This window comes from Aphis gossypii, chromosome 2 (genome assembly GCF_020184175.1).
Source record: "Aphis gossypii isolate Hap1 chromosome 2, ASM2018417v2, whole genome shotgun sequence".
NCBI lineage: Eukaryota > Metazoa > Arthropoda > Insecta > Hemiptera > Aphididae > Aphis > Aphis gossypii.
This window is the reverse complement of record NC_065531.1, coordinates 41,859,757-41,871,985: the sequence shown is the minus strand read 5'-3', so window position 1 is coordinate 41,871,985 and position 12,229 is coordinate 41,859,757. Positions and strand designations below refer to the sequence as shown.

Here is a 12,229-nt window from a genome sequence, read left to right as displayed (position 1 = left end):
AAAAAAATTTTTGAAAATAAAAAAAAATAAAAAAAATATTTTGAAAATATTTTAAAAATACAATTAATTTTAAAAATAAAAAAAATATTTTGAAAATATATTTGAAAAAATAAAAAAAAATATTATAAAATAAAAAAAATATTTTGAAAATAAAAAAAAAAAAAAAATATTTTGAAATATATTTGAAAAAATAAAAATAAAAAAAATTTTGAAATATATTTTAAAAATAAAAATATATATTTTAAAAATAAAAAAAATATTTTGAAAATAATTTGATAAAATAAAAAAAATATTTTAAAAATAAAATAAAATATTTTAAAAAAATATTTGAAAAAATAAAATTATTTAAAAAAAAAAAAAATATTTTGAAATATATTTGAATAAATAAAATAATATTTTGAATATATATTTTAAAAATAAAAAAAATATTTTGAAATATATTTTAAAAATAAAAAAAATATTTATAAAATAAAAAAAAATATTTTGAAAATAAAAAAAAATAAAAAAAATATTTTGAAATATATTTTAAAAATAAAAATAAATTTTAAAAATAAAAAAAATATTTTGAAATATATTTGAAAAAATAAAATTATTTTACAAAAAAAAAAAAATATTTTGAAATATATTTGAATAAATAAAAAATATTTTAAAATAAATAAAATATTTTAAAAAAATATTTGAAAAAATAAAATTATTTAAAAAAAAAAAAAATTTTGAAAATAAAAAAAAAAAAAAAAAATATTTTGAAATATATTTGAAAAAATAAAAAAAATATTTTGAAATATATTTTAACAAATAAAATATATTTTAAAATAAAAAAAATATTTTGAAATATATTTGAAAAAATAAAAAAAATTTTAAAAATAAAATAAAATATTTTAAAAAAATATTTGAAAAAAAAAAAAAATTATTTAAAAAAAAAAAAAAATATTTTGAAATATATTTGAATAAATAAAAAATAATATTTTGAATATATATTTTAAAAATAAAAAAAATATTTTGAAATATATTTTTAAAAATAAAAAAAATATTTATAAAATAAAAATAAAAAAAATTTTTCAAATAATTTGAAAAAATTTTAAAAATAATAAAAAAAAAATTTTGAAATATATTTGAAAAAATAAATTATTTAAAATTAAAAAAAATATTTTAAAAATATATTTTAAAAAATAAAATTATTTAAAAAAAAAAAAAAATATTTTGAAAATATATTTGAATAAATAAAAAAAATATTTTGAATATATATTTAAAAATAAAAAAAATATTTTGAAAATATATTTTAAAAAGAAAAAATATTTAAAATATTTTGAAAATTAAAAAAAAATATATTTTTAAAATCAAAATAAATTTTAAATTAAAAAAAAACTTTGAAATATATTTGAAAAAATAAAAAAAAATTTTGAAAATTAAAAAAAAATATTTTAAAAATATATTTGAAAAAATAAAATTATTTAAAAAAAAAAAAAATATTTTGAAATATATTTGAAAAAATAAAAAAAAATGTTTATAAAATAAAAAAAATATTTTGAAAATAAAAAAAAAAAAAAAAAATATTTTGAAATATATTTGAATAAATAAAAATAATATTTTGAATATATATTTTAAAAATAAAAAAAATATTTTGAAATATATTTAAAAATAAAAAATATTTATAAAATAAAAAAAAATTTTGAAATAAAAAAAAATAAAAAAAATATTTTGAAATATATTTTTAAAAATAAAAATAAATTTTAAAAATAAAAAAAATATTTTGAAATATATTTGAAAAAATAAAAAAAAATGTTTATAAAATAAAAAAAATATTTTGAAAATAAAAAAAAAAAAAAAAAATTTTGAAATATATTTGAAAAAATAAAAAAAATATTTTTTGAAATATATTTTAAAAATAAAAATATATTTTAAAAAAAAAAAAAATATTTTAAAAATAAAATAAAATATTTTAAAATATTTGAAAAAAAAAAATTATTTAAAAAAAAAAAAAAATATTTTGAAATATATTTGAATAAAAAAAAAATAATATTTTGAATATATATTTAAAAATAAAAAAATTTTTGAAATATATTTTTAAAAATAAAAAAATAATTTATAAAATAAAAAAAAATATTTTCAAAATATATTTGAAAAAATATTTTAAAAATAATAAAAAAAAAATTTTGAAATATATTTGAAAAAATAAAAAAAAAATTTTGAAAATTAAAAAAAAATATTTATAAATATATTTGAAAAAATAAAAAAAAATATTTTGAAAATAAAAAAAAAAAATAAAAAAAATTTAAAAAAAAAAATCATATTTATAAAATAAAAAAAAATGTTTTAAAAAAATATTTGAAAAAATAAAATTATTTTAAAAAAAAAAAAAAATATTTTGAAAATTAAAAAAAAATATTTTAAAATATATTTGATAAAATAAAATTATTTAAAAAAAAAAAAAATATTTTGAAATATATTTGAATAAATAAAAAAAAATATTTTGAATATATTTTAAAAATAAAAAAAATTTTTGAAATATATTTTAAAAATAAAAAAAATATTATAAAATATTTTGAAAATTAAAAAATATATTTTTAAAATCAAAAAAACTCCTTTTTGAAATATAATTTTCCAAAAAATTCTTTTTGAAATTATTTTTCAAAAAAACTTCTTTTTGAAATATTATTTTTCGAAAAACGTTAATTAAGAGATATTTTTTTCGAAAAACTTCTTTTTGATATATTTTTCAAAAAAAGTTATTTTAAATATTTTTTTTTCAAAAAACTCATTTTTGAAATATTAATTTTCCAAAAACTCTTCTTTGAAATATTATTTTTCAAAAAAAACTTATTTTCAAAATTATTATAACCTAAAATTTTATTTTGAAATATTAATTTTCCAAAAAACTCATTTTTGAAATATTATTTTTCGAAAAAAGTTAATTAAGAGATATTATTTTCGAAAAACTCATTTTTGAAATATTAATTTTCCAAAAACTTCTTTTTGAAATATTATTTTTCAAAAAAAACGTATTTTCAAAATTATTATAACCTAAAATTTTATTTTGAAATATTAATTTTCCAAAAAACTTCTTTTTGAAATATTATTTTTCGAAAAAGTTAATTAAGAGATATATTTTTCGAAAAACTCATTTTTGAAATATTAATTTTCAAAAAACTCATTTTTGAAATATTATTTTTCGAAAAAAGTTAATTAAGAGATATTATTTTCGAAAAATTAATTTTGAAATATTATTTTTCAAAAAACTCATTTTTGAAAATATAATTTTCCAAAAACTTCTTTTTGAAATATTATTTTTCAAAAAAAACTTCTTTTTGAAATATTATTTTTCGAAAAACGTTAATTAAGAGATATTATTTTTCGAAAAACTTCTTTGATATATTTTTCAAAAAAAGTTAATTTTGAAATATTTTTTTTTCAAAAAACTCATTTTTGAAATATTAATTTTCCAAAAACTTCTTTTTGAAATATTATTTTTCAAAAAAAACTTATTTTCAAAATTATTATAACCTAAAATTTTATTTTGAAATATTAATTTTCCAAAAAACTTCTTTTTGAAATATTATTTTTCGAAAAAAGTTAATTTTGAAATATTTTTTTTCAAAAAACTCATTTTTGAAATATTAATTTTCCAAAAAACTTCTTTTTGAAATATTATTTTTCAAAAAAAGTTAATTTTGAAATATTTTTTTTCAAAAAACTCATTTTTGAAATATTAATTTTCCAAAAAACTTCTTTTTGAAATATTATTTTTCAAAAAAAGTTAATTTTGAAATATTTTTTTTCAAAAAAAACATTTTTGAATATTAATAATTTCCAAAAAACTTCTTTTGAAATATTATTTTGCAAAAAAGTTAATTTTGAAATATTTTTTTTTCAAAAAACATTTTTGAAATATTAATTTTCCAAAAAACTCATTTTTGAATATTATTTTCGAAAAAAGTTAATTAGAGATATATTTTCGAAAAAAGTTAATTTGAAATATTATTTTTCAAAAACTTCTTTTTGAATATTATTTTTCAAAAAAACTTATTTTCAAAATTATTATAACCTAAAATTTTATTTTGAAATATTAATTTTCCAAAAACTTCTTTTTGAAAATTATTATTTTCGAAGAAAAGTTAATTAAGAGATATTATTTTTCGAAAAACTCATTTTTGAAATATTAATTTCCAAAAAACATTTTTTGAAATATTATTTTTCGAAAAAGAATTAAGAGATATTATTTTCGAAAAAAGTAATTTTGAAATATTATTTTTCAAAAAACCTCATTTTTGAAATATAAATTTTCCAAAAATTTCTTTTTGAAATATTATTTTTCAAAAAAACTTATTTTCAAAATTATTATAAAATAAAATTTTATTGAAATATTAATTTTCCAAAAAACTTCTTTTTGAAATATTATTTTTCGAAAAAAGTTAATTAAGAGATATTATTTTTCGAAAAACTCATTTTTGAAATATTATTTTTCAAAAAACTTCTTTTTGAAATATTATTTTTCAAAAAAAACTTATTTTCAAATTATTATAACCTAAAATTTTATTTTGAAATATTAATTTTCCAAAAAACTTCTTTTTGAAATATTTTTTTCGAAAAAAGTTAATTAAGAGATATTATTTTCGAAAAACTCATTTTTGAAATATTAATTTTCCAAAAAACTCATTTTTGAAATATTATTTTTCGAAAAAAGTTAATTAAGAGATATTATTTTCGAAAAAAGTTAATTTTGAAATATTATTTTTCAAAAAACTCATTTTTGAAATATTAATTTTCCAAAAAACTTCTTTTTGAAATATTATTTTTCAAAAAAACTTCTTTTTGAAATATTATTTTTCGAAAAACGTTAATTAAGAGATATTATTTTTCGAAAAACTTCTTTTTGATATATTTTTCAAAAAAAGTTAATTTTGAAATATTTTTTTTCAAAAAACTCATTTTTGAAATATTAATTTTCCAAAAAACTTCTTTTTGAAATATTATTTTTCAAAAAAAACTTATTTTCAAAATTATTATAACCTAAAATTTTATTTTGAAATATTAATTTTCCAAAAAACTTCTTTTTGAAATATTATTTTTTCGAAAAAAGTTAATTTTGAATATTTTTTTTCAAAAAACTCATTTTTGAAATATTAATTTTCCAAAAAACTTCTTTTTGAAATATTATTTTTCAAAAAAAGTTATTTTGAAATATTTTTTTCAAAAAACTCATTTTTGAAATATTAATTTTCCAAAAAACTTCTTTTTGAAATATTATTTTTCAAAAAAGTTAATTTTGAAATATTTTTTTTCAAAAAACTCATTTTTGAAATATTAATTTTCCAAAAAACTTCTTTTTGAAATATTATTTTTCAAAAAAAGTTAATTTTGAAATATTTTTTTTCAAAAAACTCATTTTTGAAATATTAATTTTCCAAAAAACTCATTTTTGAAATATTATTTTTCGAAAAAAGTTAATTAAGAGATATTATTTTCGAAAAAAGTTAATTTTGAAATATTATTTTTCAAAAAACTTCTTTTTGAAATATTATTTTTCGAAAAAAGTTAATTAAGAGATATTATTTTTCGAAAAACTCATTTTTGAAATATTAATTTTCCAAAAAACTCATTTTTGAAATATTAATTTTCCAAAAAACTCATTTTTGAAATATTATTTTTCGAAAAAAGTTAATTAAGAGATATTATTTTCGAAAAAAGTTAATTTTGAAATATTATTTTTCAAAAAACTTCTTTTTGAAATATTATTTTTCAAAAAAAACTTATTTTCAAAATTATTATAACCTAAAATTTTATTTTGAAATATTAATTTTCCAAAAAACTTCTTTTTGAAATATATTTTTTCGAAAAAAGTTAATTAGAAGATATTATTTTTCGAAAAACTCATTTTTGAAATATTAATTTTCCAAAAAACTCATTTTTGAAATATTATTTTTCGAAAAAAGTTAATTAAGAGATATTATTTTCGAAAAAAGTTAATTTTGAAATATTATTTTTCAAAAAACTCATTTTTGAAATATAAATTTTCCAAAAATTTCTTTTTGAAATATTATTTTTCAAAAAAAACTTATTTTCAAAATTATTATAAAATAAAATTTTATTTTGAAATATTAATTTTCCAAAAAACTTCTTTTTGAAATATTATTTTTCGAAAAAAGTTAATTAAGAGATATTATTTTTCGAAAAACTCATTTTTGAAATATTAATTTTCCAAAAAACTTCTTTTTGAAATATTATTTTTCAAAAAAAACTTATTTTCAAAATTATTATAACCTAAAATTTTATTTTGAAATATTAATTTTCCAAAAAACTTCTTTTTGAAATATTATTTTTCGAAAAAAGTTAATTAAGAGATATTATTTTTCGAAAAACTCATTTTTGAAATATTAATTTTCCAAAAAACTCATTTTTGAAATATTATTTTTCGAAAAAAGTTAATTAAGAGATATTATTTTCGAAAAAAGTTAATTTTGAAATATTATTTTTCAAAAAACTTCTTTTTGAAATATTATTTTTCAAAAAAAACTTATTTTCAAAATTATTATAACCTAAAATTTTATTTTGAAATATTAATTTTCCAAAAAACTTCTTTTTGAAATATTATTTTTCGAAAAAAGTTAATTAAGAGATATTATTTTTCGAAAAACTCATTTTTGAAATATTATTTTTCAAAAAAAACTTATTTTCAAAATTATTATAACCTAAAATTTTATTTTGAAATATTAATTTTCCAAAAAACTTCTTTTTGAAATATTATTTTTTAAAAAAATCATTTTTGAAATATTATTTTAAAAATAAAAAAAAAATTTTGAATATATATTTTAAAAATAAAAAAAATATTTTGAAAATAAAAAAAATATTTTCAAAATATTTTGAATAATTAAAAACAAATATTGAAAAAATAAAAATTATTTAAAAAAAAAAAAAAAAATATTTTGAAAATTAAAAAAAAAATATTTCCAAAATATATTTGAAAAAATAAAAAAAATATTTTGAAAAATAAAAAAAAAACAAAAAAAAAATTTAAAAAATAAAATCATATTTATAAAGAAAAAAAAATAGTTAAAAAAAAAAAAAACAAAATATTTTGAAATATATTTGAAAAATAAAAAAAAAAAAAAAATATTTTGAATATATATTTAAAATAAAAAAAAATTTTAAAAATAAAAAAAAATTTTTGAAAAACTATTGAAAAAATTAAAATATTTTAAAAAAAATAAAATATTTTGAAAATTAAAAAAAAATTTTAAAATATATTTGAATAAATAAAAAAAATATTTTGAAAATAAAAAAAAAAAAAAAAAAAAAATTTTGAAAATATATTTGAAAAAATAAAAAAAATATTTTGAAAATATATTTTAAAAATAAAAATAAATTTTAAAATAAAAAAAATATTTTGAAAATATATTTTAAAAATAAAAAAAATATTTTAAAAATATTTTGAAATTAACAAAAAATATTTTTAAAATCAAAAATAAATTTTAAATTAAAAAAAAAATTTTGAAATATATTATAAAATAAAAAAAAAATATTTTGAAAATATATTTTAAAAATAAAAAAAAAATATTTATAAAATAAAAAAAATATTTTAAAAATATATTTGAAAAAAAAAAATTATTTAAAAAAAAAAAAATATTTTGAAAATTAAAAAAATATTTTAAAAATATATTGAAAAAATAAAAATTTAAAAAAAAAAAAATATATTTGAAAATATATTTGAAAAAATAAAAAAAATATTTTGAAAATTAAAAAAAATATTTTAAAATATATTTGAAAAAATAAAAATTATTTAAAAAAAAAAAAAATATTTTGAAAATATATTTGAAAAAATAAAAAAATAAAAAAAATATTTTGAAAATATATTTTAAAAAAAAATAATTTTTAAAATAAAAAAAATATTTTGAAAATATATTTGAAAAATAAAAAAAATATTTTAAAAAAAAAATAAAATATTTTAAAAAAATATTTTGAAAAAATAAAAATTATTTAAAAAAAAAAAAAAATATTTTGAAAATATATTTGAATAAATAAAAATATATTTTGAATATATATTTTAAAAATAAAAAAAATATTTTGAAAATATATTTTAAAAATAAAAAATTTATAAAATAAAAAAAATATTTTGAAAATAAAAAAAAAATAAAAAAAATATTTTGAAAATATATTTTTAAAAATAAAAATAAATTTTAAAAATAAAAAAAATATTTTGAAAAAATATTTTGAAAAATTTAAAATTATTTAAAAAAAAATAAAAATATTTTGAAAATTAAAAAAAAAATATTTTAAAATATATTTGAATAAATAAAAAATAATTTTTGAATATATATTTTAAAAATAAAAAAAATTTTGAAAATATATTTTAAAATAAAAAAAATTTTTGAAAATATATTTGAAAAAATAAAAAAAATATTATAAAATAAAAAAAATATTTTGAAAATAAAAAAAAAAAAAAAAATATTTTGAAAATATATTTGAAAAAATAAAAAAAATATTTTGAATATATTTTAAAAATCAAAAATAAATTTTAAAAATAAAAAAAATATTTTGAAAATAAATTTGAAAAAATAAAAAAAATATTTTAAAAATAAAAATAAAATATTTTAAAAAAATATTTTGAAAAATAAAAATTATTTAAAAAAAAAAAAAATATTTTGAAAATATATTTGAATAAATAAAAATAATATTTTGAATATATATTTTAAAAATAAAAAAAATATTTTGAAATATATTTGAAAAAATAAAAAAAAAAAAAAAATATTTTGAATATATATTTTAAAAAATAAAAAAAAATTTTAAAATAAAAAAAATATTTTGAAAATTAAAAAAAAATATTTTAAAAATATATTTGAAAAAATAAAAATTATTTAAAAAAAAAAAAAAATATTTTGAAAATATATTTGAAAAAATAAAAAAAATATTTTGAAAATTAAAAAAAAATATTTTAAAAATATATTTGAAAAAATAAAAATTATTTAAAAAAAAAAAAAAATATTTTGAAAATATATTTGAAAAAATAAAAAAAATAAAAAAAATATTTTGAAAATATATTTTAAAAATAAAAATAAATTTTAAAATAAAAAAAATATTTTGAAAATATATTTGAAAAAATAAAAAAAAATATTTTAAAAATAAAATAAAATATTTTAAAAAAATATTTTGAAAAAAAAAAATTATTTAAAAAAAAAAAAAATATTTTGAAAATATATTTGAATAATAAAAATAATATTTTGAATATATATTTTAAAAATAAAAAAAATATTTTGAAAATATATTTTAAAAATAAAAAATATTATAAAATAAAAAAAATATTTTGAAAATAAAAAAAAAAATAAAAAAAAAATTTTGAAAATATATTTTAAAAATAAAAAAAATTTTAAAAATAAAAAAAATATTTTGAAAATATATTGAAAAAATAAAAAAAAATGTTTATAAAATAAAAAAAAAATTTTGAAAATAAAAAAAAAAAAAAAATATTTTGAAAATATATTTGAAAAAATAAAAAAAATATTTTGAAAATATATTTTAAAATAAAAAAAATATTTTGAAAATATATTTGAAAAAATAAAAAAAAAATTTTAAAAATAAAATAAAATATTTTAAAAAAATATTTGAAAAAATAAAAATTATTTAAAAAAAAAAAAAAATATTTTGAAAATATATTTGAATAAATAAAAAATAATATTTTGAATATATATTTTAAAAATAAAAAAAATATTTTGAAAATATATTTTAAAAATAAAAAAATATTTATAAAATAAAAAAAAAATATTTTCAAAATATATTTGAAAAAATATTTTAAAAATAATAAAAAAAAAAATTTTGAAAATATATTTGAAAAAATAAAAAAAAAAAAATTTTGAAAATTAAAAAAAAATATTTTATAAATATATTTGAAAAAATAAAAAAAAAATATTTTGAAAATAAAAAAAAAAAATAAAAAAAAAATTTAAAAAAATAAAATCATATTTATAAAATAAAAAAAAATGTTTTAAAAAAATATTTGAAAAAATAAAAATTATTTTAAAAAAAAAAAAAAATATTTTGAAAATTAAAAAAAAATATTTTAAAAATATATTTGATAAAATAAAAATTATTTTAAAAAAAAAAAAAAATATTTTGAAAATATATTTGAATAAATAAAAAAAAATATTTTGAATATATATTTTAAAAATAAAAAAAATATTTTGAAAATATATTTTAAAAATAAAAAAATATTTATAAAATATTTTGAAAATTAAAAAAAATATATTTTTAAAATCAAAAATAAATTTTAAATTAAAAAAAAAATTTTGAAAATATATTTGATAAAATAAAAAAAATATTTTGAAAATATATTTTAAAAATAAAAAATATTTATAAAATAAAAAAAATATTTTCAAAATATTTTGATAAAATAAAAAAAATATTTTGAAAATAAAAAAAATATATTTTCAAATTAAAAATAATTTTTAAAAATAAAAAAAAAATTTTGAAAATATTTTGAAAAAATAAAAAAAATATTTTGAAAATTAAAAAAAAAATTTTAAAAATATATTTGAAAAAATAAAAAATATTTAAAAAAAAAAAAAATATTTTGAAAATATTTTGAAAAATAAAAAAAAATAAAAAAAATATTTTGAATATATTTTAAAAATAAAAATAAATTTTAAAATAAAAAAAATATTTTGAAAATATATTTGAAAAAATAAAAAAAAATATTTTGAAATTATTTTGAAAAATAAAAAAAAAATTTAAAAAAATGAAAATTACATAGACTTATTATCTCCATTAAATACTAGCTAGAAAATATTTTAATTTCCTATTGTTCCATACTTAGGTACGTTTATATTATAGTATTTTTTTTTGTTTTGTTTTATTATACAAATTTACAATTTTTTTAATATTTTGTCGTAGATTGTCTCATTCATAGTTCAGAGTCTCAGAATTTTTCAGTTTTTTTACCGATAAACGTCCGGTCAAACAGAAGTCTGACAAATACCAATCCCGAAATTATTTTTCGAGTCAAACATACAGGTATGTAGTACCTACTAGGTACATATCTTATATAATATATGTTTAATAAATATCACAATCGATCTAATTTTAATCGTCTGTCAACAAAATATCAATGTTCTATACTTTGGGAATTTTTTTCTTTTCTTTTTTGAACAGCGTGGTTGAAGAAACCAAGAATTTTTTTTTATACATAATCGATCATAATTGATTTTACATGTAGTCACGCAGCAATCACAAAATTCGGCGTTCCCGCTTAATACCTATGTAAAATACGAAATTTAAAACAAATTATTTATGCGAAAGCTGATTTATTTTTTTAGGGTGGAGATTATTTGTAAAATGATAAGGGGAAGCAAACACGCGTTGTGCTTACCACCAAATCTATTTAACGGACGTTTTACCAGCACCGCCAATTTAAACATTTTTTTTGTTGAGTATATTAATTTGCATGTTTATTGGACGAAATTTTCCAACATTTATCACATGTTTATAACGGTTTTAGACAACTATCGCCGGAATTCATGCGTGTTTTATTTACGAGCAAAACCCGTTCAGCGTGTTCGTGCATCTCTTCAGCAAAAAGAATTATTTTTAAAATAAGCGATGCTGGCGAGACGTGCGTATCTACTTTGAAGTTTAATATTATATACGTAAATTATATAATTGAATTTACAATTTGTTACAGGTGTAACATGTATCGCATTAACAAGCCGGAAACTTAGCGAAAGGCACGTGCTGGAAATCGACGGTGATCGGGCGGTATTGTGGAACGAAGCGAAAGGACCGAAGAAATCGCTCGGAGAGTATAAGTCCAAAATCGGTGCAATCTTCACGGCCGGCAATTGGACCAGAATCGTTTTGAGGTTGGTCTTTGTTAATTTGTTATTAGTTATTACCATAATTGATTATAGAATATACTATAATCAACAGTTATTACTTGTTATTTTTATCCTCGCCGATTAACTTATTTTATTGAACGATTAAATTAAATTAATAATTATTTATTTTTGGATTCATGTTGTTTATTCATACAATTTTACTTTGTGTTCGTAGCCCTTGAGATATTCAAAATACAAATACAAATACATTTTTGTAACCCGAATAATGCGATAAGGTCTACAATACGCGTCAATATGTATTATGTATAAATATGTATAATATTACAGGAAGTCAGGAAATACGGGGGTTTTTTTAAATAATACGAGGAAAAAAATATTTTTATTTGCCCCTCTCCCACAGGGAAAACTTT

The 12,229-nt window shown here is 10.5% G+C and overlaps 1 protein-coding gene across 2 annotated transcripts in view; it reads left to right on the top strand.

Moving 5' to 3' along the window:
• LOC114120785 (uncharacterized) overlaps window positions 1–12,229 on the top strand; it is a 28,987-nt gene that overhangs the window by 14,257 nt on the left and 2,501 nt on the right. For both annotated transcript variants that reach the window (XM_050201067.1, XM_050201066.1), the window contains exons 11-12: window positions 10,879–10,998; window positions 11,666–11,843. In XM_050201067.1, the coding sequence (XP_050057024.1) occupies window positions 10,879–10,998; window positions 11,666–11,843 (298 nt within the window). The remainder of the gene's footprint in view (window positions 1–10,878; window positions 10,999–11,665; window positions 11,844–12,229) is intronic.